General features: G+C 42.9%; 1 protein-coding gene across 1 annotated transcript in view; it reads left to right on the forward strand.

Annotated features, from left to right (window-relative positions):
* The window catches only part of rsrc1 (arginine/serine-rich coiled-coil 1), a 527,841-nt gene that overhangs the window by 102,908 nt on the left and 399,530 nt on the right, over positions 1-25,403 (forward strand). Inside the window, exon 5 of the mRNA XM_038815544.1 lies at positions 23,741-23,914. Coding sequence (XP_038671472.1) covers positions 23,741-23,914 — 174 coding nt within the window. The remainder of the gene's footprint in view (positions 1-23,740; positions 23,915-25,403) is intronic.

Consider the following 25,403-nt stretch of genomic DNA (forward strand, 5'->3'; position numbering starts at 1 on the left):
TTGCAAACTTGGAAATGCCTAAAAAGATTGCAATTGAACAGCTGGAATTTTTCAGCTAACTCCTTAAAACTGGCAAACCTCCCTGCCACAAACTGGCCCCCAAACTGTTTCAGACCCTTCGCCTCCCAAGATTTAAATCCGAGTTCAAACTAGCAGGGAAGAAGAGGCAATTATTGCAAATAGAGGTGAGCGAAGATCGGGAAAGGAGCTTGAAATGCTGCCTAAACTACATCCAAATTCTCAGGGAAGAGACCACCACTGGATTTGAGGAAAATCTAATGGTGGGAAAAGGGAACGTTGCAGTAATTATTGCAAGAAAAGTAGAAGTAGTACAGGAGTGAGCTTCCATTTTTCTCCAAATGGACCGAGGATCACTGAACCACAATAATATTATTTGAATATTGGCTGCCCAGTTATGAAACAAAAAATTGTGGAGGGTCAGGCCCATGACTGTCTGCCCCTTTGGAGCAAACACAATAGATTCTATGACTTCTAACCACCCAAATAAAAGAGGATAATAGTTTGTTGACCTTAATTTAAAAAAAAAAGGATATGGGGAGAACGATGGGGAAACACTGAAAGAAAAAGAAAAGCCACAAGAACAAATACATTTTAATAGTTTGAAGCCTGTAGGATGGGGGGAGGTTGTTCCACCTGTCCAAGCCTGCTTTGATACTACTAACCAGGCAGGTATAATTAAACTTATGAAGTGAGGCACAGCTGGGGGCCAACCGAATCCCCAGATAGTGAATGCTTGTCTTAGCAAGACAAAGTGGTAACGTCCACAGTTGGGCTCTCCTCCCAGAGTGGGTTGACCAAAAACCTTCATTCTTGCCGAAGTTCAACTTGCACCCAGACAAGGAGCCAAAGATGCTGAGCAACTTCATTCTGTCGTCTATGGAGGATGCTGGATACGTAATGTAAAGAGTTAGTTGTCTACGTAAAGGGACACCCGATAGTTCACCCCTCCCCGACCATTCTTCTTCCGCTGAGCAGAGGACCTCAGCACTATCGCGAGGGGTTCAATTGCCAGAGCAAACAGGAGTGGGGACAGTGGACAGCTCTGCCTCATGCCCCGTTTTAAAGGAAAATAATCAAGAGTTCAAGATGTTCGTATGAACACTGGCAGTGGGAGCCTGATACACCAGAAGAATCCAAAATATAAATTTATGTCAAAAAAGAAACCTCCCAGGAATCTCAAATACATATTCCCATTCCACGCTATCAAATGCCTTTTAGTATCAAGAGACACTATCACCTCCGGTTTGGGCACAGAGGAGGGGGATAGGACAACATCTAACAGGCGACGTACATTTGCTGACAGTTGTCAGCTGTTCATGAACACCGTTTGATCCACCGAGATTATATTTGGGGAGGCAAGGCTCCAGCCGAAGCGACAGCACCTTGGAGCGTCGGTTGATGTCCACGTTTAAAGTGAAATAGGATGGTACGAACCATACTCTGTCGGGTCTTTCTCCCTCTTTAGAAGCAGAGAGATGGAGGCTGGAATGAGGTTCAAGGGTTGCGACCCCCAGGATAGGGAATCATTGAACATGTCCAGAATTAAAGGCACCAGCTGCTCCGAGAATTTCTTGTAGAATTCAATCGGAAAGCCATCCGGACCAGAGGCTTTGCCAGATTGCATCAATCCAATACATTTTAAAATTTAATTAGGGTGTAATGGAGCTTCCAACTCGCCACCCTGTCTGCCTTAACAGTTGGGATGGGTTGGCCATCTGAAATGTCAGACATGACTGAATCGTCTGGATCTATAAAGATCATGGTAAAAAGATTGAAAAGCAGCATTAACCTGAGGCGGGGCAGAAATGGGTTACCAATCTAATGGCTTATCTGTGATCTCCCAGAAAGCCACCTGCCGTTCAACCTGGTGAGCCAAAAGGTTACTGGCTTTCTCTCCCCGTATTCATCAAATGTGCTCCTTGAGCGTCGCAACTGGCTTACCGCTCTTCTAGTCGACAATGATTTTAACTGTGCTTGCAATTTTTTCCTACTTGCCATTAACTCCAGGGTAGGATCAAATGAATACTGGTGGTTCACCTCAAAAATTGAGTCAACCATCCTCTGCTGCACCTTCATTGCCCTCAAAAAATGCGCTCTATAGGAGATAATTTCCCCCCAAAGGACCACCTTAAGAACTTGCCACAAATTGAAAGGTGAGATTGACTTGACTTTATTAAATTTTATATAGTCCTCTATGGCAGTGGACATACCCTCAGAACATATTTTATCTGCTAACTGTGTTGTGTTTAATTTCCTTGGCCAACGCCACATCAGTGTACTACGGGGAATGATCCAAAATAATAATTGTTGAGTTCTCAGCCGCCACCACTGAAGGGAGGAGAAACCTGTATAAAACAAAGAAATCATTATACGAATATACTTGTGAACATGTGAAAAAAAAGTCTTTATCTCTAGTTTGCAAAAAGCGCCAAGGATCTACCCCCCCCCCCCCCCCCCCCCCCCCCAATCTGAGTCATGAAAGATGACAATGCCCTGGCCATGCCTGATGGAGAAAGAGATTTAGCCTTGGAATGATCCAATCTGGGGTCCAAGACACAATTCAGGTCCTCACCTAAAATAAACTGATGCGAGTCTAAATGGGAGAGGGAGGCCAGCGAAGATTTAAGAAGATTCGCACGATCCCAGTTAGGGGCGTAAATGTTGACCATGACAAATGGGGTGCTCACCAAGGAGCCACGTATTGAGCGTTGGGGTCGGCTAAAATCTTAAGAGGCAGAAAACTGAACTCTTTTATCAATTAAAATTGCCGCACCCGAAACCCAAATGGAAAACCAGCCCTACCCATTTTTTGTTCAGCTTAGTTTGATCTCTGACCTGTAAATGGGTCTCCTGCAAATATACCACATTGAAGTTTAAACACTTAAGATGAGCAGACACCCTTGGTCTTTTAATTGGGCTATTTAAATCCCTAACATTCTAGGTGACCAAACAAATTGGAGATTTCCCACCTTGCTCTATCCGGAGTTAGCCATTTTCGGCAAGAGAAATTAACCAAACGGTAATGCAAAAAGATACACCCAAGATGGCTACCAAACCAAGTCAAAGGTCTGGACAAAATAAAATCTGCAGGCACTGTCAGCAAACTATCCCCACCCCTCTTCCCCCGAACACCATCACCATTGAATACAATCACACCCAAGAACGAATACAAATAGGGGCGATGCAAATAAAAACTACGAAAACCTACATCTACCAAACCCAAACAAAACAAGAACTCTAAGCTCATTATCTAAAATAATACTAGAATGCGTTGCAGAGCGAACCCTTCAAAACTGCAACTGTTAACTAATTCCTTAGTTAGCAGGGAGGCTTCCGACTGAAGAGAAAAAAACAGATATGAACAACCAAATAACAAAACCCGATTTATCTTGAGCACTGAAAGGAAGCTATATATTAACACAATGAACAGAATCCCACATAGTGTAAAACCCCAATTCTAATCAAGAACTATAAGAACTCAATCACAACAAGGCAAAGAAAAAACAAGAACAAACGTGAAACCCAAACAATGTAACAATACAACATGCCTCTCGACAGAGCCAAAAATCAATGACAATGCTCCCAACTTGTGTCTTTTAACAAAAGAATCCGCCCCTCCTGCCGCATCAAAGAAATAGTCCTTTCCCCCTAAAATCACTGACCCAAGCTGGGAAGACCAAAGCGAACCAAACTGCATTCTTTACAGAGGGCGACAAGACTCCACTGAATGTGGTACTCTTTTTTTTTTAATTGCTTGCTTAGCACCCATGCCCTTATATAACCTGATTGAGTGGCCTTCCCACTTAAAAGCCGCCCATCACTTAACCCTCCTTTTTCTTGAAGCTATGGAATGTCACCAATTGCGGTGGATCTTCAAGGCGAGGCCTCGACCAAATTGTGCTATCGGCTGATCCGATTCAGGAGGGGGCACAAATCTACCCTCACCCACCATCTTGCAGAACATGCCAGAGAAGTACTCCCGGGCGCAGGGCCCTCCATTCTCTCTGTCAATCCCATAATCCAAATAGTTTGCCTCCTGGACTTATTTTCTAGTTCATTCACCTTGGCTTTCAACGATCTATTCCTTTCGGTCGCCAAGGACCGTTCTGATTCCAGCAGAGCAATCAGATCATTGTGGTCTGACACTTTTGACCGTGGCTCCTTGGTCTTCATAGGTCTGATTAGATTTCCTCAGGACTGCTTGAGTGGAGGCCAAGGCCTCTTCAATTGATTTCTGGAGGTCCTCCGACACAATTCAACGGTGCTTTTGAAATTCTTTTACCACGGTACTAGAAAGAACCTTGGCAGTCAGTAGACTGGATGGAGAACCAGAAACCAACTCTGCCATTTTACGAGCCATTGAGCTCCGAGGGACCTCAGTCTCCGTCAACAAAATTCTGCTCAGGTTTCTTGTCCTTACTTTTCTGGGGCCATTTCTGTCATAAAAGAACTCTATCATGATACCTATATGGGTTTCCGAAGAATAAACAATTTGCGGCATAAGAAAAGGGACAGAAAGTAAGCCTTCTATTAATGCAATGATGATTTAACCAAAATGCATCTGTGTGCGTTCCACCAAATGATTCGATGGGGATAACATCCTCACCTTCCTTTATCAAAACAATTTACTGATGCAGGAATATGTTAAGCAAACGTAAATGCTGACCAAAATACTTCCTTGAATGCTTTAATTTTTTTTCACGTCTAATATGTAATGAACTAATCAAAGTATACTGCACAATTTGAGACTTAATTTAACAATTTCCTAGAATGTTATGGTTTATTTCAAGTAGGTTTGCCTTTTTGTATTAGAAGCTAAAACAATCTAGAACTGTAAGTCGCTCAATGACAAATCATATTATTTATAATGCTGGCCCACACATGATGAGTAACAGGTTAACCATATTCTGGATAAAGGAGATATACATTTAGTTATGATATGCAGTAGTTGCCAGAAGACTTTAGTTAGAAAAACCATATCATATCCTAAGAAAACCTTGGTAGCATCCATAGTTGATCTTTGTTAAAAATTTGAGACACCTTCAGCTGTGGTACTGTCGGTCCTATCAACCCAATCATCTGTGCTCTGGTTCAGCTTTGTATCCATGCATGTTGTGGGTCATTGGAGATAAGCTGGTGTCTGCAGTTGAATGGTAGTGATTACTTTATTGGCAGTTTAGTGGGAAAATGGACAGTGCATGAAAAAGATTAAATGAGTTGGCTGAAAAATAGTTGGAGGAGGGATGAGAATGTGATCCAGCTCATGGAATTTTTTTAATTAAAGAGATTATTAACTTGTTAAATAGAATGAATGGAAGCAATCTTTAATTTATGTTGTGAATTAAGGTATTAAAAGTGCTTTGGTTTTCGTACATTGTCTCCTTGAACAGTTATGAATTAATCACGTTGTTCCACTGAAATTGACATCTAACTACAATGTTTTGCAAAACAACTTCCTTGCAGATTGAGATATTTGACGTTGACCATATATGTTCAGTATTTATTCAAAGCTGCATAATAACATAACATGAAGTGAGCCTGAATGACTTTTTTTAGTGAAAATGTAAACTTTTACTTATCAGACTCCAATATTTAAAAAATAATAATTTGATTATATTCCCTATTTAACACTAATTAGAACCCAGGTGAACCTCCTTCATGAGGTGAGTTTTGAACACACAAATAGTAAAAGTGAAGGTCAATTTATCACCCTTGAAAACCCACTCCGGTTTTTCTTTTCCATGCTTCATTGTTTCTTCAGAGTATATACATATATAATTTTAGAAAGCTTCAATCCTGACGAAGAGCAAATAGTTTTCATTTTTTTCAGATATATCTTCCTTTTTGTTTAAATAAACATTTTATTGAGGTATTTTTGGTATTGTAACAACAACTCAATAAACAATGTACATGAAACTATAAACATAGTGAAAAAGCCGTCATCTTTTCCTTACAGCTCCCACCTTTATTAACCCCCTATTCTAAGCTAAACTAACCCCCCCCCCCCCCCCCCCCCCCTCCTCTTCTGCTGGCGAACCCTAACAGTGACCCTCTCAAAGCGAACTTGATTTTCTCTAAACAGAGAAAGCTAGCCATGTCCGAAAGCCAGGTCTCCGACTTCGGGGGCTTTGAGTCTCTCCAAGCTAATAGTATCCATCTCCGGGCTACCAGGGAAGCAAAGGCCAGAACGTCTGCCTCTTTCTCCTCCTGGATTCCCAGTCTTACCGACACCCAGAAAATTGTCACCTCTGGACTCAGCACCACCCTTGTTTTTAACACCGTGGACATGACATCTGCAAACCCCTGCCAAAATCCCCTAAGTTTCGGACATGCCCAGAAAATGTGGACATGGTTCGCTGGCCCTCCTGCACATTTTACACACCTGTCTTCCAGCCCAAAGAATTTGCTCATCCAGGCCACTGTCATGTGAGCCTGATGAATGACCTTGAATTGTATCAGGCTGAGCCTGGCACATGTTGCGGACACGTTGACTCTACTCAACGTGTCTGCCCATAGAACATCCTCTATCTCTCCTCCTCCCACTTGTGCTTCAGCACCTCAGTCTGTGTCTCCTCCAACCCCGTAAGTTCCTTGTAAATATCAGAAACGCTCCCTTCTCCTACTCACCCTCTGGAAACTACCCTGTCCTGAATCCCCCTTAGCGGTTGTAGTGGGAAGGTTGACACCTGTTTAACATAGAACAGTACAGCACAGAACAGGCCCCTCGGCCCTCGATGTTGTGCCGAGCAATGATCACCCTACTTAAACCCACGTAACCCGTATACCCGTAACCCAACAATCCCCCCATTAACCTTACACTACGGGCAATTTAGCATGGCCAATCCACCTAACCCGCACATCTTTGGACTGTGGGAGGAAACCGGAGTACCCGGAGGAAACCCACGCACACACGGGGAGGACGTGCAGACTCCACACAGACAGTGACCCAGCCGGGAATTGAACCTGGGACCACTGGAGCTGTGAAGCATTGATGCTAACCACCATGCTACCGTGAGGCCCCATGTAGGAAGTGGCAGCATGGTTTATGTAGGAAGTCCCGCAGCTGCAGATTCCTGAATTTGTTTCCCCTCGCCAACCCAAACTTCTCCTCGCACTCGGAAAGTTCCCCTCGATAAACATATCCCCCCATCCTCTCAATCCCTGCTCTCCGCCATATCTGTAACCCCCCCATCCATACTTCTCGGGGCAAACCGGTGATTATTACAGATTGGGGACCAGACCGATGCTCCCACATGTCTCCTCCATTGCCCCCAGACTCTCATGGCCGCCACCACCACTGGGCTGGAGAACCGTGCCGGAGGGAACGGCAGAGGCACAGTTACCAACGCCCCCAGACTGGTGCCCTTGCATGAAGCAGCCTCCATACGCTCCCATACCGACCCCTCCCCCACCACCTACTTCCTGATCATGGCTACATTCGCCGCCCAGTAATAGTTACTAAAATTTGGCAGTGCCAGCCCGCCCTCTTCCTGACTCTGCTCAGGCATTACGTTCCTTACTGGCGGGTAAAGCCAGTGATCAATTGCCAACAGCTCTATAGCTAGCGCGAACAACAGTGGGGAGAGGGGGCATCCCTGTCTCATCCCCCGGTGCAGTCTAAAATAGTCCGATGTTGTCCTATTCGTCCGTACACTTGCCACAGGAGCCTGATACAGCAACCTGACCCAGTCAATAAAGCCCCGCCCAAATCCGAACCGTCCCAGTACCTCCCACAGATAATCCCATTCTACCCGATCAAAAGCCTTTTCTGCATCCATTGCGATCACTACCTCTATCTCCCTACCTTCTGAGGGCATCATGATCGCATTTAACAACCTTCTTACATTGGCCACCAACTGCTTACCCTTAACAAACCCCATCTGGCCCTCCCCAATAATGTCCAGAGCACAATCCTGGAGGACAAAATTTTGGCCAGCAATTTGGCATCTACATTCAACAGTGATATCGGCCTGTAGGACCCACACATCTCCGGGTTCTTGTCCCGCTTCAGAATCAGCGAAATCGTGGCCTGTGACATCGTTGGGGGCAGCACCCCTCTTTCTCTTGCCTTGGATATATCTTCTGAGACGTGCATTAGAATAAATAATATTGATTATGGATAGAGAGCCCTGCTGCCACTAATATTCTGCATATTGACTCAAAGACAAAAGTTTTCAGCTTTTGAAGTTGTAAAGTTTTGAAGTGTTAAACAGGCGAATGGAAGAAAAATAATCAGATGTAATTATCTGAATACTTCTGAAATATTAACTGAACAAAAATTGACGATATTTGCCTATATCTTAATTATATCTTAAAATATCTTAAAAAGTAATTGAAATGTGTTCGTTTTAAGCAGAAACAAAACCTCATAGCATAAAATGGTTTTCAGAAAACCTTGCATCTGCCAGTTGTCTTTCCCACAAACTCATAGAGTACTCAAAAGTAAAATTTCTAACATAGAACAATAGAAAATTACACAATGCATTAATAAAATTAAACAATCGTAAAATTCGCTATTTTTGTTTCTTTGACCTCCATTATGTTTTTTACTGAAAAACTTTAGCCTCTGTCAAAAACCTCTCCTTGAGTTGATGTTCTTCTCTGAGCCGTCACTGTCGGCTGAAGGGAATTATTAGTCACGTTTGTGCTTACAGTTCCCAAGATGCCAAAGGCTGAGTTTGTGCAATGTGGAAAATTCCCAGTGTGCATCAATATTATTTTCTCAGAGCAACAGATGGAGCATGTGTTTTGAAGGGTGAAAGCTGTGGTCGAATTCGTTTTCCCAAAGATTTAAAACAAATATGCGCTTTGGGACTTTTTAAAAGTAGTTTCCTGGAAAACTATTAGCCAATGCAGAGAGAAAATGCAGGTTAGTGACTAGAACGGCAGTAATTGAGGATTATAAAACAATGATTACCTTGAGCAATACCACAGGAGAGTTGCTATGAAATTTAGATGCAGACGTACATGATGTAACACTGGTCAGTCTCTACTGGCAATGCAAATGTCCTATTCAGGTGAAGTGGGGTGAGAGTTTGGAGGATAATTGGGCCAGGCATGCAGATGTAATCCAGTCCCACATTTTAAAGTTACACATTCTACCCTTATTTTCACACACTTCAGTTTTATATTATTGATTATTAATTTGGGAAAGTTATTGCAAATTTTCAAGTACAGAAGTTAAGGTGGTTGGAACATGCACATTTCTTTGCAGGATAGACTGAGGAGCTGGGAGACTATAACCAAGGTATTTACTGTGGGATGTCAGGTTTTCTTGGCATTTCTTTTTTCAAATTCATCCACAGAACATGCTCATTGCTGTCATGGGCAATATTTATGGCTCATCCTTAATTTCCCCAGAGAAGATGGTGGCGAGTCAGCTTCTTGATCACTGCAGTCCATGTGGCGAACGTGCTACTGCAGTGTTGTTATGTCATGATTTCACGTACCTCCCTTATTTTTGTTAGCACTTAGATTTGTCAGTTCTATGAAAGTGGCACTCCAATTTTGAAATAGCTGTTATGTAGCAGAGAATACATCCCTGCTGGTGAAGCATCATATGATGTGCAGTGATATCAGCAGAGTGTTGCATGAGCTTTTGCAGTTCTCCATCTTAGATTGTATGAGCAGCAACTCTTAAAAAAACCTCTCATTATGTTTGAAAGAATCCAGAGTGTGGGCACCTCCATACCTATTTTCTTTGCGGCAACAAAGAGCTATAACAGAAGAGAAAACTGGTGATGAGGATTGAGGCAGATAAATTGCTGGAAGAAAAGAAATTGTCAACTAAACATTGAGATGGCATCAGGAGCAAGGAAGATTCCCTGGACCAGACCCTCACAAGCACAAATGTGGGGTGAAGCACTGCCATCGATATTTTAAAATTGTTTTGACTACAACTGTGAATAAGACGACTGACAGTTTGTGTCTACTTACCCAGTGTCTGGGCTGCAGGTAACATGCATGTAGTGAAGCTAAACAAGCTGCTGGTATTGGGGATTCCGAAGTCTTTCGACTATGCGCAGCCCACTACGTGGGGAAACATTGTACTCCAGTCAGGCAAAACTGCAGAAAATAATTCTATTTGCTCGTAATAAGGGATTATTGTGCCATGCTTTCCAGAAGAATTGGAAGGGTGGCAGTTGGTTGAAGTATAGACGTTAGAGCCAGGATCCAAAATGGTGGGAAAAATAAGCGCCACGGATGCATTTGATGAAGACTGAGAAGTGGACCCCCAATGAGGAAAGATTCCAATTTTAACTCATAGCATATCAGACACTGGAAGACCTAAAGGTCACAAGATTTCTCTGTTCGGTAGGGTGTAAAACTTTTATACTGCTGCAAAATTCAGTTCACCCAGCAATACCAGAGGATAAGTCCTACATTGAATGAATGAAATTTAAGAGGAACTCTCCCTCCTGGACCGCTTCAGGTTTCAGAAAGATTCCACCGTGATAGTCCAGAAGAAGGTGAAAGCATTTACAATTGGTAAGAATGTTGACAAAATACTGCAAATTTGATGCAAATAGGCTGGTTTGTATACTCCATAGCGAAGCTATTCAGGGGAAGCTGTGCAGAAAAGGGCTGGAGCAAGGATCCAGAAAATGGGTTCCATGAGGAACAAGGCTGCAAAGTTGCAACTAGGTCACCAATGTACACAAGTTGGCATTCAGTGGGGGAATGCTGGAGTGAAATGAATACATGCCAGAACTGAGGCAAAAAAGGGCCATATTGCCAAGGCATGTTGGCCTCAGAAAACGTTGATACCAAGAATGTGCAAGAAAAAAAAACACATCTAAATAAACTAGCCAATTCAAGACCATTCAAAAGACTATGTAGCCGAGCTACTGCAGCAGCTGAAGCTAGGCATCTGGTCAATTTGGGATTATTGTTTTTGGGCATATCAAAAACTCAAAGGTCATGAAATAAAAATGGAAGTGGATATGGGCAAAGCTGTATTGCTAATATCCGAGTTAATTTATAATTAGAAGTTGAAACATCTGCCGTTAAAACTTGTGAAATGTGATCCCAGGGAGGTACACTGAAGAGATTGTACCATTAAAAGGATGCATTATGGAGAAAGTAGTAGCTACTGGACAGACGGCAAAGTTGCTTCTTGATGCTGTCTTTCCTGCTCTATTTGTAGAGCATGGTTGGCAAAGATTAGTCTTCACTGGGAAATAGTAAATCAACTAATGGATTAAAAGAGCAACATGCTGCAACTTCTAATGAAGTACGAGTGGATGTTTGAAGACTTGCTAGGCTCTATGTCTGAGGTACACCTAAAAATAAAGCCAGACAGCACACAAATGTCTCAAATCTAGAACCGTACCATACGCCATCAGGCGAAAGGTTGAAGGAGAGCTCGAAAGACTCGTACGAACAAGAGTCATTGAACAGTTGCTGGAAGTGATTGGGCAACATCAATAGTCCCTATTTTGAAATGTGATGGCTCAGTGGGAACTTGTGGAGATTTAAAAATAATTATTAATCCAGTATTGTGTGAGGGCAGCATGGTGGTGCAGTGGTTAGCACTGCTGCCTCACGGCGCCGTGGTCCCAGGTTCGAACCCGGCTCTGGGCCACTGTCCGTGTGGAGTTTGCACATTCTCCCAGTGTTTGCGCGGGTTTCACCCCCACAACCCAAAGATGTGCAGGGTAGGTGGATTGGCCATGTTAAATTGCCCCTAAATTGGAAAGAATTAATTGGGGTATCCAATTAAAAAAAAAAAATCCAGTATTGTGTGCATATCATTATCCACTGCCGTTGATTGAAGACTTGTTTGTTGGAATTTCTGGAGTGCAGAAATTCAATAAAATTGATCTTTCAGTCAATTCCATAGATGAACGTGGCTGTCGAATCACAGCTGTTTCTCACCATTGTGATGCACAAAGGTCTGTTTTGTTACAGAAGACTTGCTTTTGGAATAACATCTGCCCCTGCTCTTTGTAATCTAAGGCTATCATCCTCACTATTTACCACCCCACCAAATTTTGTAACATCCGCAAACCTACTGATCAAACCTCCTACATGCATATCTAGATCATTTATACAAACAGCAAGGGCCCTAACACTGACACCTGCGGGTCCCCACTGGATATAGGCTTCCAGTCAGAAAAACACCCGTTGACGATCATATTCTGTTCCCTACTAGTCAGGAATTCCTGCCAATTTCGGATCCAATATGCCAACATTTTCTTGAATTCCATGGGCTCTTATCTTTGCTATCCGTCTCCCATGTGGGACCTTATCAAAAGCCTTGCTGAAGCCCAAGTAGACTATGTCAAATGTATTTCCCTCATCTGCACACCTGGTCACTTCTTTAAAAAAAATTAAATCAAGTTGGTCAGACATGACCTCTCCTTAACAGAATCATGCTGCCTGTTCTTGATTAATCCCTGTCTCTCCAAATGCAGATTAATTCTGTTCCTCAATTGCTTCCAATAGTTTCCCCATCACTGAGGTTGGAATGACTGGCCTGTAGTTTCCTGGTTTATCACTCCCTCCCTTCTTGAATAGTGGTAACACTTTGGCTGTCCTCCAGTCCTCTGGCACCTCTCCTGTGGCCTGAGAGGAATTGGAAATTAAGCCAGCGCCCCTGCTATTTCCTCCCTTACCTGGGATACATTTCATCTGGCTCTGGAGATTTGTCTACTTTTAAGCCTGCCACTCGGAACCTCCTCTCTGTCTCTGTTAATCTCTTTAATTTTATTACAGTCCTCCCTGATTTCTATACCCACACCGTCACTCTCATGAGTGAACACGGATACAAAAGTATTCATTTAGAACCCTACGTACATCCTCCGGCTCCACACAAATTACCTTAATGGGCCCTAATCTTTCCGTAGTTATCCTTTTCGTCTTAATGCATTGTAAAACAATTTAGGATTTTCTTTTACCTGCCAGTCTCCGTTCATGTCCTCTTTTTGCCCTCCTAATTTCCTTTTTAAGTTCCCTCTTGCACGTTTTATGTCCCTCTATGGCTGCTGCTATTTTGAGCCCTCGATATCTGCCTCCTCTCCTCTAAACCATTCATGCTATGGCTACCCCAGTTAATATTGGAGAAGTTGAAATCCCCCACTGTCACTACCCTATTACTTTTCACTTCTCTTACGTTTGCTTGCATATCTACTCTTCTATTTCTCTCTGATTGCTAGGGGGCCTATAGAACACTCCTAGCAATGTGATTGCTCCCTTTTCGTTTCTAAATTCTTGCCATATGACTTCAGTTGAAGAACCTTCTCAGATGTCGTCCCTCCTTACAGCTGTAATTGCTTCCCTGATCAAAGGTGTGACACCCCCTCTTTTACATCCTTCCCTATCTCGCCTGCAGTTCCTGCCAATCCTGCCCCTCTGTCAACCATGTCTCGGTGACAACAATGACATACCCCTATTTTTAAATTTGCGCCCTCAATTCATCTTTCATCTGCCTTGTTCGTCCGACTGCTTGCATTTAAAATACCTAATTTGCCGAACTCCCTTTTTAACTTAAATGGTCTTAGACATTCTATACCTTCCTTGACTCCCGAGATGTCTCTTCTAATTTGGCTGTGCATCTATCCCTGCTGAACCTTCTCTCAGGATCCCAGGCCCCTGCCGTTAGTTCAAACCCTCCCCAACAGCACAAGCAAACCACCCCACAAGGACACTAGTCCCATTTCTGTTTAGGTGTAAACCTGATGCAAAGTGTGTGAGAAGAACAGAGGGGCCATTAACAGCGAGAGAATGTGAGAGGAGCAAAGGAGACATTTACAGCGAAGGCAGGTGCCCTTTGAGCCCACGATTAGTAAACAAAATAGAGGTGTGACACCACTGGGAAGCAAGTGCGTGAGAGCTATTTCTTCTTTCTCTCATCTAAATCATGGGATTAAATTGCTGAATCTTACCTATCTTTTCTTTTTAATGTATGGTTTAGTACAATGCAGAGGATACTGAAAGTCTGTAGAGGGATTTGGATAATTTAAGTGAATGAGCTAGGGTCTGGCAGATGGAATACAATGTTGACAAATGTGAGGTTATCCATTTTGATAGGAATACAGTAATAGCAAAAGGGATTATTATTTAAAAGATAAAATATTAAAAGATGCTGCTGTGCAGAGGGACCTGGGTGTCCTGGTGCATGAGTTGCAAAAGGTTGCTTTACAGGTGCAACAGGTGATTAAGAAGGCAGATGGAGTTTTGTCCTTCATTGCTAGAGGGATGGGTTTTAAGACTAGGGAGGTTATGCTGCAACTGTATAAGGTGCCAGTGAGGCCACTCCTGGAGTATTGTGTTCAGTTTTGGTCTCCTTACCTGAGAAAGGAAATACTGGCACTGGAGGGTGTGCAGAGGAAATTCACTTGGTTAATCCCAGAGTTGAGGGGGTTGGATTACGTGGAAAGGTTGAGTAGACTGGGACTATACTCATTGGAATTTAGAAGGATGAGGGGGGATCTTATAAAAACATATAAAATTATGAAGGGAATACATAGGATAGGATTGGGGCAGCAGGGTAGCATGGTGGTTAGCATAAATGCTTCACAGCTCCAGAGTCCCAGGTTCGATTCCTGGCTGGGTCACTGTCTGTGTGGAGTCTGCACGTCCTCCCCCTGTGTGCTTGGGTTTCCTCTGGGTGCTCCGGTTTCCTCCCACAGTCCAAAGATGTGCGGGTTAGGTGGATTGGCCATGCTAAATTGCCCGTAGTGTCCTAATAAAAGTAAGGTTAAGGGGGAGGTTGTTGGGTTACGGGTATAGGGTGGATACGTGGGTTTGAGTAGGGTGATCATGGCTCGGCACAACATTGAGGGCCGAAGGGCCTGTTCTGTGCTGTACTGTTCTATGTTCTAGATGCGGGCAGGTTGTTTCCACTGGAGGGTGAAATCAGAATGAGGGGGCATAGCCTCAAAATAAGGGGAAGTAGATTTAGGACTGAGTTTAGAAGGAACTTCTACACTCAAAGGGTTGTGAATCTATGGAACTCCCTGCCAAGTGAAGCAGTTGAGGCTCCTTCATTAAATGTTTTCAGATAAAGATAGGTCGTTTTTTGAAAAATAAAGGGTTATGGTGTTCGGGCGGGAAAGTGGAGCTGAGTCCACAAAAGATCAGCCACGATCTCATTGAATGGCGGAGCAGGCTCAAAGGGCCAGAAGGCCTACTCCTGCTCCTAGTTCTTATGTTCTTATGTACTACAAGTAAGTTGCCTTAAGTATTAGTGAGGTTTATCAGTAAAGTTAATTCTGTAATTACTGAAGTTCATTCATCGCAGGTGTTTTAGGAGTTACAAGGTTATTAACTAGTAGAAGAATTGCAGTGCTGCTCCAACCTCGAGAGAGTACATCCTGTGCTGTGTGGAAACTTCAGGTCGTTTCCAGTGTCCTGGACAACCATTTGTTCAGGAAGTGTTGATAGTTGCAGAGGTTTGAGTTCCAGGACTTGGAACTTTAGGAACAGCTGACTCACTGCAGTGCATCTGTGAGGTTGAGACATTTGTGGATAGAACGTTTATTGATGTAGTCAACATGCAGGCTAAGAGTATACAGGAAGAGAGCAATTGGGTGACCACCAGGCAGACAATAAAAAAGCAGTACACAAATCCCCTGAGAGCATTAAACCCTCCAACCAATATTCAATCTAATGAGAATGATGGTTTATCTGGGGAGTTCGACCAGAACAAAGCCCATGGCACAATGGGTGGCTGAGCTGTTGAGGGGGGGCACAAGGAAGACTGGAAATGCAATAGTGATAGGTGATTAAATTGTTAAGGGAATAAGTGACTTTGTGGCCGCAGATGTGAATCAAGGATGGTTGTTGGCTCCCTCATGCCAGGGTCAAGACTATCACTGAGTGGCTGCAGAGCACTGAATGGGGAGGGTGGAGTGAGGAGGGCGAACAGTCAGCAGTCGTGGTACACATTGGTATGAATAACATAGCCAGAGAAAGGGACGTGGTCGCGTACTCAAATCCTGCATGGACCAACTGGCGATGTGTTCGCGGACATCTTCAACCTCTCCCTCTCCGTTTGGAGGTTTCCATCTGCTTCAAGAAGACCACCATCAAAGAAGAACCTGGCAACGTGCCTCAATGTTTACCATCCCGTGGCCTTGACATCTATCATGATGAACACCAACTCCATACTACCAGAATGCCTTGATCCACTGAAATTTGCATACCGCCACAACCAGTCCACAGCAGATGCCATCTCAGCACTCATCCCTGGAGCATCTCAACAATAAGGACTTCTCCGTCAGACTCCTATTCATTGACTACAAGTCCTCCTTCAAAACCGTAATCCCAGCCAAGCTCATATGAAAACTCCAAAACCTAGGACTTGGCTCCTCCCTCTGTAACTGGATCCTTGACTTCCTGACCCACGGACCACAATCAGTAAGCATAAATAACAACACCTCCTCCATGATAGTTCACAATAGTGCCTTGCAAAGCTGCATACTTAGCCCCAACAATACTCCATGTACATACACGACTGTGTGGCAAAATGTGGTTCCAACTCTTATCGACATGTTTGCTGATGACATGACTGTAGTGGGTCGGATCTCGAAGAACGATGAGTCAGAGTACAGGAGGGAAATAGAGAACCTAGTGGCATGGTGTAACGATAACAATCTCGCCCTCAACATCAGGAAAATTAATGCTCCATTGAAAGCATCCTATCTGGCTGCATCGCAGAGTGGTATGGCAACTGCTCAGCCCAAGACCATAAGAAACTACAGAGTCGTGAACGTTTATTTTTTATTTTTTATATAAATTTAGGGCACCCAATTATTTTTTTCCAATTGAGGGGCAATTTAGCGTGGCCAATCGACCTGCCCTACACATCTTTGGGTAGTGTGGCTGAAACCCATGCAAACATGGGGAGAATGTGCAAACTCCACACGGACAGTGGCCCTAAGCCGGAATCGAACCTGGGACCTTGTCGCCGCGAGGCTGCAGAGCTAATCACTGCGCCACCGTGCTGCCCAAAGAGTTGTGAACATAACCAAGCCCATCACGCAAGACAGCCTCCCACCCATTGACTCTGTCTACACCTCCCGCTGCCTTGGGAAAGCAGGCAGCATAATCAAAGACCCCTCCCACCCGGCTTACTCTCTCTTCCAACCCCTTCCATCGGACAGGGGATGCAAAAGTCTGAGAACATGCACTAACAGGTTCAAAAACAGCTTTTCCCTCCTGTTACCAGACTTCTGATTGACTTATGGACTGAACTCATCTCTTCACACACCTTCTGTGCCGAGTAGTACTACACACCCGCTGCCTGTGTCTATAAAGATTATTATTATTAAATACAGAGACACAGGCACAAGTAGGCTTACATTAACACTGCAATGAAGTTATTGTCAAAAGCCCCCAGTCGTCACATTCCGGCGTCAGTTCGGCTACCAGAGGGAAAGTTCGGAATGTCCAAATTACCTAATAGTACGTCTTTCGGGACTTGTGGGAGGAAACCGGAGCACCCAGAGGAAACCCATGCAGACATGGGAAGAACGTGCTGACTCCGCATAGACAGTGACCCAAGCCGGGATTCGAACCTGGGACGCTGGCGCTGTGAAGCCATTGTGCTGACCACTATGCTATTGTGGCTGCCCATAATTTACATTGTGTATTTATGTGTATCTTATGTTTTTTCATGTGTGGAACGGTCTGTCTGGACTATATGCAGAACAGTAATTTTTACTCTACCTCCGTACACGTGACAATAAATGAACGCAAATCAAATGGCTTTGGATTCTTGGGACACTGCGAAGGGCTGTGGGGGAGATGGAACCTGTCTCGACCAAATGGGTTGAACCTAAATGGAGCTGGGACTGAGTTCTTTTTGGGCAATTTGCTTGTGCTATTGGGGAGGGTTAAAACTAATGGCAGGGATGTTGGAACGAGAAAGAAAAAGTAAGAGCGGTAATAGTATATATAGTGCACAAAATACTGGGAGAGATATTGGCACCAGAATTGTTTTTTTTAGTTTAAGATATTAGGTGGGGCGAGAGTAAGAGAGAAAGTAATTAAGCCTAAATCAGGATTAATGTGAATGCTTGGAGTGTGGTTAATAAGATTGGTGAATTACAGGCACAGATTGACGTATGAAAATATTTTTTTAGAAAACATTTGATTGAAGCATTTATAATTTTAACATTTAAACATTCTAAACAACAGAGCGGTCCGATACGTGCAACAACATCACAATAACATACCCAACTGACATATGAAAATATGATGTGATTGCAACAGAGACCTGGGTAAAGGACGAGCAGAACTGGGTGTTAAATATTCCTGGATCAAAGGTATTCAGGAAAGTAAGAAGAGGGGAGGAGTGACCTAGAGTAAGAAGAGTATTGCAGTGCTGGAGAGAAAGAATCCTACTGTGATCAAGGACACAATCTCTTTGACTAGAGCCAAGGAACAGAAAAGATGCAGTTGCATTTCTTGGTGGAGTCTACCGACTAATGAGGAGGATGCAGCAAAATAAGTTTGCACAGAAATTAGAGGGGTGCTAAAATTATAGAATGACTATAATGAGGGATTTTAATTATTGGAAAAGAGACCAAGAGAGTAGTAGCGTGAAGGGCAGGAGTTCCCAGTGTGTGGTCAGGAATATTTTCTGCAACAATATGTTTCCTGTCCATTAAAGGAGGCACTTCTCGACATGGTTCTTGGAAATTAAGTAGATCAAGTGTCAGTAGGAGAAATTCAGTATCATAAGGTTCAGGCTAACTATGGAAAAGGAAGAAGAACAGTCCATGAAAAGAATAATTAACTAGGGGAAAGCCAACTTCAATGGGTTACGAACAAATCTGGGCTGAGCCAAAGGTTGACAATGGACTACGTTCAAAGATAGTTTGGGCACAGTCGAGGTATATTCCTGAAAAGGAAGGATGAACAAATGGGAGGGCACACAATGTGATAGACATAAAGGGATGAATCAATCTTGTTGCCAATGGTACAGAACTTATAGCAGAAACAGTGTAGTTGGAGCCAGTTGTCCAACCTGGGTGAGAACTCCACGTCTATGAGTCAGACAAAGACTTTGCAGTTCAGCAAGGCAAAATTAATGGTGCCACAACCCAGATGCCCATGTCATAGTACTCCCACCTCTCCATACCGTCTTTGACAAAGAACGTATATCCGTCGCCTGGGCTCCATGAGATTTTCTCAACCATTAAGAATTGAAAGGGAAGTCTTAGGAGGCGAACAGCCTTCTGTTGGCCAGCCTTAGTCATGAAATGCGGATGGCCTTGGAATAACCCTCTTTGAATGTGGTCTGTGCAGCCACTTGGGACTGAGATGAGCAGAATTTCCTTTAAACAGAGTTGTGAATCTTGAGAATTCTCTACCCCAAAGGGCTGTGAAAGCTCAGTCATTGCGTATGTTTAATGCAGTGATTGAAAGATTTCTAAATACCGATGGCAGAAAGGGATAAGTTTTGGGGGGGGGGGGGGGGGGGAAGAGGTGGGGGGAGTAGGCACTGAAGTGGATGATCATCCATGAATGTATTAAATGATGGATCAGGCTTGATGGGCTGAATGGTCTTCTGCTTTTCTGTTCCTAATGCTCGCCACAGCAGCGACATTACCCAGAGATTCAAAATTACCCCAGCAAAGCCAGGAAAGAGCAGACATCAGACACTGCTCATCATCTGTTGTCACCCTTCGTGCATAAAGGCTTGAGAGCAGAGACCATTTGATATGCCACTGAGAACAAAGTCTATAACCACTTCCTTCAGTTATCCACAGCTGCTCCACTGCAGAGTTTGCTCTTGTATTGTACGATCATCAACGTTCACACTGTTGCTCGTTTTACTGGAGTGTATTAACACGCCCCCATTTAAAGGCCGTGTGCTTAACACTACTATGGCTCTGTGTATGTAATTATGCTCAGGAGTCGCCAGGTGCCGTATTTAGACACCTCACAAGTATATCAAGGTCAGGTTCAAAGTAATAAATCTGTACACCGATTAGTAAGTCCAAACGATTGATATTTATTATGACAAATATAATAAATACACATGCATACGCTAAAGAGACTAACTTACTTCTAATACTAAACAACTAAAATACTTATCTAGACAGGAACAGTCAAGGTCACGGAGCAAGGCCTTCGTCCCGTTCTTGGTCTGCAACTCTCAGGTACTTAATGTTGTCAGGGTCTAGCAAAGTCTGGATCACGTAGCGATCGTTGTAGTGGCACTTACAGTTCGATGGCTGATGGCTCAACGGCTGGTGATGGAACTGGAGTCAGGATGCGATGTATCAGCAAAGCGAAGCCGGAGCGATGAAAACAGAGAGCCGGAGCCAAACAGATCGAACCATGTGCGGGGTCTACTTTTATAGTCCCTAGAAGTCCGTGCCCCTTCGGGGCAGGTCTTTTACCTGCCATGTATCGATTGGGCCTTTCCCAATCGATATCTTCCAAACCCCCCCAATCTGAGGGTCGTTTCTCGATGGGTGGGCTGTCCCTATGGTTCTTTGTGTTGGATACAGTGGTGCCGTTCTGTCTGGGCATCTACTCAAAAGTATCCATTCATACTTAAATGTTTCTATTGTGTGGGGTCTGGATCTGGATCACCTCATTACTATGTAGATCTTGTTGCAATTTACACCTTTGGCTGAAACTCTGCACCTGGCCACAAACTGGTTTCTGTACGTGCAGAATGCTAATTAGTCTTCTGCAAACTGCTTGTCCTTGCTAAGACTGTTTTTCCCTGCAGCCTTAGCAGTTCTCCATTTTGTAGCCCAGTGTCCATCTTAGGTGGCTACAACACTCAGAAACATGTTTTCTAAACCTCCTGCTACATATTTTGCTAATCTTTATCATGTCTTTTTCTGTGAGGCTGCTAGTTAGACTGGGACTTTTCAGTTTGTCAAGGCAAAATTACTGGTTCCGCAATCCAGAGGTACATGTCACATGACTCCCAACTCTCCACACTGTCTTTTCAAAAGACGTGCATCCTTCATCCAAGGTTGCTAAATGTCTCAACCATTAAGAATTGAAAGGTAGGTGTGGGAACAATTGTCTTGGAATACAAGCAAACTCCTGTTCTGGGTTATGAAATTCAGATGGCCTTGGTATAACCCTCTTTAACTTAACTGAGTTTCGCTGTCCTACCTTAATTGGGGATCTATACATGAAGGCAGAGGGCACTACATGTGGACTTTGCATTTGTCTCTACCAAGAAAGAAGATGTTGCCTCAGTCATAGTCAAAGAAGAGGTAGTTGTGATATTGGCTAGGAGACAAATTGAGAAAGAGACGGTTGTATAAAGGCCTAAAGGCTGATTCTTTGTCACCAGGACCAGATGGGATTTATCTGAGGATGCTGACCAAAGTGCAATTGTTAAGGGACTGGCTGCAATCTTCCAATCTATTTTAGATACGGGCTTGGTGCCAAAGGACTGAAGAATTGCAAATATTATACTGTTTCAAAAAGGGTGTAAGAATAAACTCTGCAACTAGCTGCTGGTCAGTTTAACCTCTGTGGTGGGAAAATTTTTAAAATGATAATCAAATTAACAGTCACTTGGACCTTAGTGGATAATTAAGGAGCGAAAGCACGGATTTGCTCATGATATGTAATGTTAATAACTGGATAAAAGCAAATTACTGCGGATGCTGGAATCTGTAACGAAAGGGGAAATGCTGGAAAATCTCAGCAAGTCTGGCAGCATCTGTAGGGAGAGAAAAGAGCTAACGTTTCGAGTCCGATGACTCTTTGTTAGCTTTGACAAAGAGTCATTGGACTTGAAACGTTAGCTCTTTTCCCTCCCTACAGATGCTGCCAGACTTGCTGAGACTTTCCAGCATTTTCCCTTTCGTTGCAATGTTAATAAACTTGATGATACAATGGACATGTGGATGAGAGCTATGTGATTGATCTGATGGACTGCCAAATGGCGTTTGGTAAAATGCCACATAATAGTGCCAGCATAGGTGAAGGCCATGGAATAAAATAAGTATTTGGATGGATACAAAGTTGGCTGAGTGACAGGAATCAGAATAGTCGTGAACGGTTGTTTTTCAGACTAGGGTAAGGTATACAGTGGACTTTCCCGAGAGTCAGTACCAGAACCCCTGCCTTTTTGATGTTATATATTAATGATTTAGCCATAGGTGTACAGGGCACAATTTCAAAATTTTCAGATGGATTTTTGAAGCTTGGGGAGTATTGTGATGACGATTGTGATAGACTTCAGACGGACTGGACTGACGTGGCTGATTAAATTTGAGAGAAGTGTGAAGTGATATTTTTGGTCAAAAGAATAAGAAACAATGTAAAATAAAGGGTGCAGTTCGAAAGTGAGTGTAGGACCAAAGAGACCGACAGATACATGTGTGCAATAATTGAAAAAGTGGTTTAAAATGTATTCCTGATACTGGAATTTATGAATAGAGGCACCGAGTGCAAAACCAAGAAAGCTGTGATGAATCTTTATGGAACAATGATTTGGCCTGAATTGGAGAGTTGTGTCTAGTTCCGGGCACCACTCTGTCGGATGGTTGTGAAGGCATTGGAGAGAGTGCGGAAAGGATTTATGATAATGAATCCAAGGATGGGAAACTTCAGTTATGTGGATAAATGGCATGTGGTAGCACTGCTGCCTCGCAGTGCTAGGGACCTGGCTTCAATTCCAGCCTTGGGTGACTGTTTGTGTGGAGTTTGCACGTTTACCCCGTGTCTGCATGGGATTCCTTCAGGTGCTCTGGTTTACTCCCACAGTCCAAAGATGTGCAGGTTCGGTAGATTGATCAATAGTGTAATAAATTGAGCATTTGTCTAAAAAATCTCCGAAAAATGAAATAGATGGTGTGGCAGCGATGCAGAAAGGAAGGGACAAATACTGAACATTCTAACTTTAATGCAATGGTTGAAGGGATGACAAATTTTTCCCATGGTCTCTGCAATCTGATCTGCATAAAATCAGTTTTGGTACTCTCGGGTAGGTTTATAGCAGTTACAAATCTAGAGCCTGTGAGAGTATAAAACAACTGATTAAAAAAGGCTAGCACTTGAACAATTGTACTCTCATTTATTTTCTTGTAGCCTGATAACCTGTAAGTATTATGAGGTCATTGCTTCATGGGACCAAATTCCAAATGTACTATATACCAGAAAAACCTTTCCTTCACGTTCACAAACAACCTTATCATTCAAGTATGGCTGGTTTAGCTCACTGAGCTAAATCGCTGGCTTTTAAAGCAGACCAAGCAGGCCAGCAGCACGGTTCGATTCCTGTACCAGCCTCCCCGGACAGGCGCCGGAATGTGGCGACTAGGGGCTTTTCACAGTAACTTCATTGAAGCCTACTCGTGACAATAAGCGATTTTGATTTTTCATGGCTCCGCAATCTCAGGTTCTTGGGTTCTTCAATAATTACCTATTATTTCCTTTTGTTAGGAAATGGGCATCTGGCCTGTTCCCAGGTATGCATTAATATAATTCTTAAACAGTTTGTTCGGATGCATATGAGATCAGTTTCAGCGTGACGTGATTCATCCACGGTTTTCTTTTCCTTTTTTAAAAACTATTTTATTTACTGAGCTATTTCATCAGCCACCTTTAAATCATGATTGGGCAAGGTTGAAGATTTACTCTCTGGGAAATAGTTGGCAAATTGTTTTTAATGACGAGACTCATTTGAGTGTCTTTGCCTGAGGATTCGAGAAAAATTCAAATTCTCTTTTAAATGTCTAGAATGGAGAATATTTATTAATATATTTAATTCCCTTCACAATAGTTCAAGATCGAGACATCGGCAACGCTCCCATAGCCGTAGCAGTGAACGATCAAGCCGCAGACGAAGTTACAGTCGCAGCAGATCTAGAGAAAGGGAAAGACGTAAAGGCAGAGACAAAGGTCGAGAAAAGGACCGGGAGAAAGAAAAGCAAAGGGAATCAAGGAGCGATAAAGGGTAAGAAATAATTATGGACCATCATGGTTTTTAATTTAAAATTGCTGTCTTAGGCAATGCATGTAATCTATTGTCTAATGTTCCATCAAATCAGTTCTTCAATCGGGAATATTTGCAAAAGTAGTTCATATGCTTTTACTTATTTAGTACCACTTGTATATAAATTAATAGTACTGTATATGTTAAACTGATTTGACATCTGTACAAATCTGAGCTATATAATTCAAATGGTTTGTGCAACAGTTATTATACAAATTTAGATTAATGTAACGATTTATTTTTGCTGCCAGCTTCAGCTTCAGGTCATAAGTTTCCAAACCATTGTGTTGCAATCCACCCAATGTTAATACTGGACATGTCAGATCCCAGGGTGAAATCTGGCTTAATAGATCCCAGTTTGTTTGAAGAAACTGTCGAGGGCAGTTACTGAACAGATTCACAGTACATTACAAATGAACTTCGACATAAGCAAAACATTTATTAGACGGGGGAAATAAACATATTAAACCAGACAAAAAAATTGGAAAGAGAACACAAACACAAGACAATGATACAAACTCACAGTAATCCTTTTATCCCAGTAATATCCTTGTAGACTCAAAACCTCAGTGAAGATTTACCACTACCTTAACACCAAGGCTTCTTGCTTGAACTGGCCCATTTCAAACCGTTTTCTTCCAATGGATTTCTGAGCATTCGCTCGATGTTTTCCCTAGCTGGTATTGCTCCCTGAGACATGCAAATCCACACTTAATTCACTATTTCAACTGCAGAGCAAATATGAGTTCCCTAAATTCAGTGCCGAGTAGCCTTACGGCATTTCTTATCAGTGATCTTAGAACTCCTGTTGTCACTCTCTTGACAGACGCACACACAACTTTTTCTGTCTTTCTATGTCTCTGTGTCACTGGACCCCTGTTGCGAGGCAACAGCATAGATTTTTCTACCTTGTGCTTTTTCCCCTAAACCACTGAATCTCTAACCCTTTTATAACCCATATATTTGCTTCAAGGATTGGAAAACTTCATTAAAAATGCATGCAAACAAAAAAATCCACAATACTTGACCTTTTTGCGAGGGGCCTTCCAGACTTTCCAGCACCAAGCTCACCCAAACAAAATCTAAATTAAACTAAAACCATTTTCCACCTTTTCTTAACACCCAATTATAAATATAAATTATACATTGTTCCTGACAATTGCCTTGATGATATTATTTCTTCCCTTTAAACAAACCTTGGTTTTAAAATTAATGGATAGAAATTGCATAATGTTTAATGTTGTCTTCTTCAAATTGGTCAATTCTGTTCCTAAAATGTTTAACCATACTATGTACACCAACCTTACAGCGTACTGTATATCTGTATGGCAGTGGATTTAATGCATTGCAATGTGCCTTAATGTAAACCAAGAGTGCAAATGCAATGAAATGCTCATTCAAATGTTTTTCTGCAAATTGAAGTTTGTGTTTGAAGGATAGGGAAGAACAG

This window comes from Scyliorhinus canicula, chromosome 13 (assembly GCF_902713615.1).
Source record: "Scyliorhinus canicula chromosome 13, sScyCan1.1, whole genome shotgun sequence".
In the NCBI taxonomy this organism is placed as follows: Eukaryota; Metazoa; Chordata; class Chondrichthyes; order Carcharhiniformes; family Scyliorhinidae; genus Scyliorhinus; species Scyliorhinus canicula.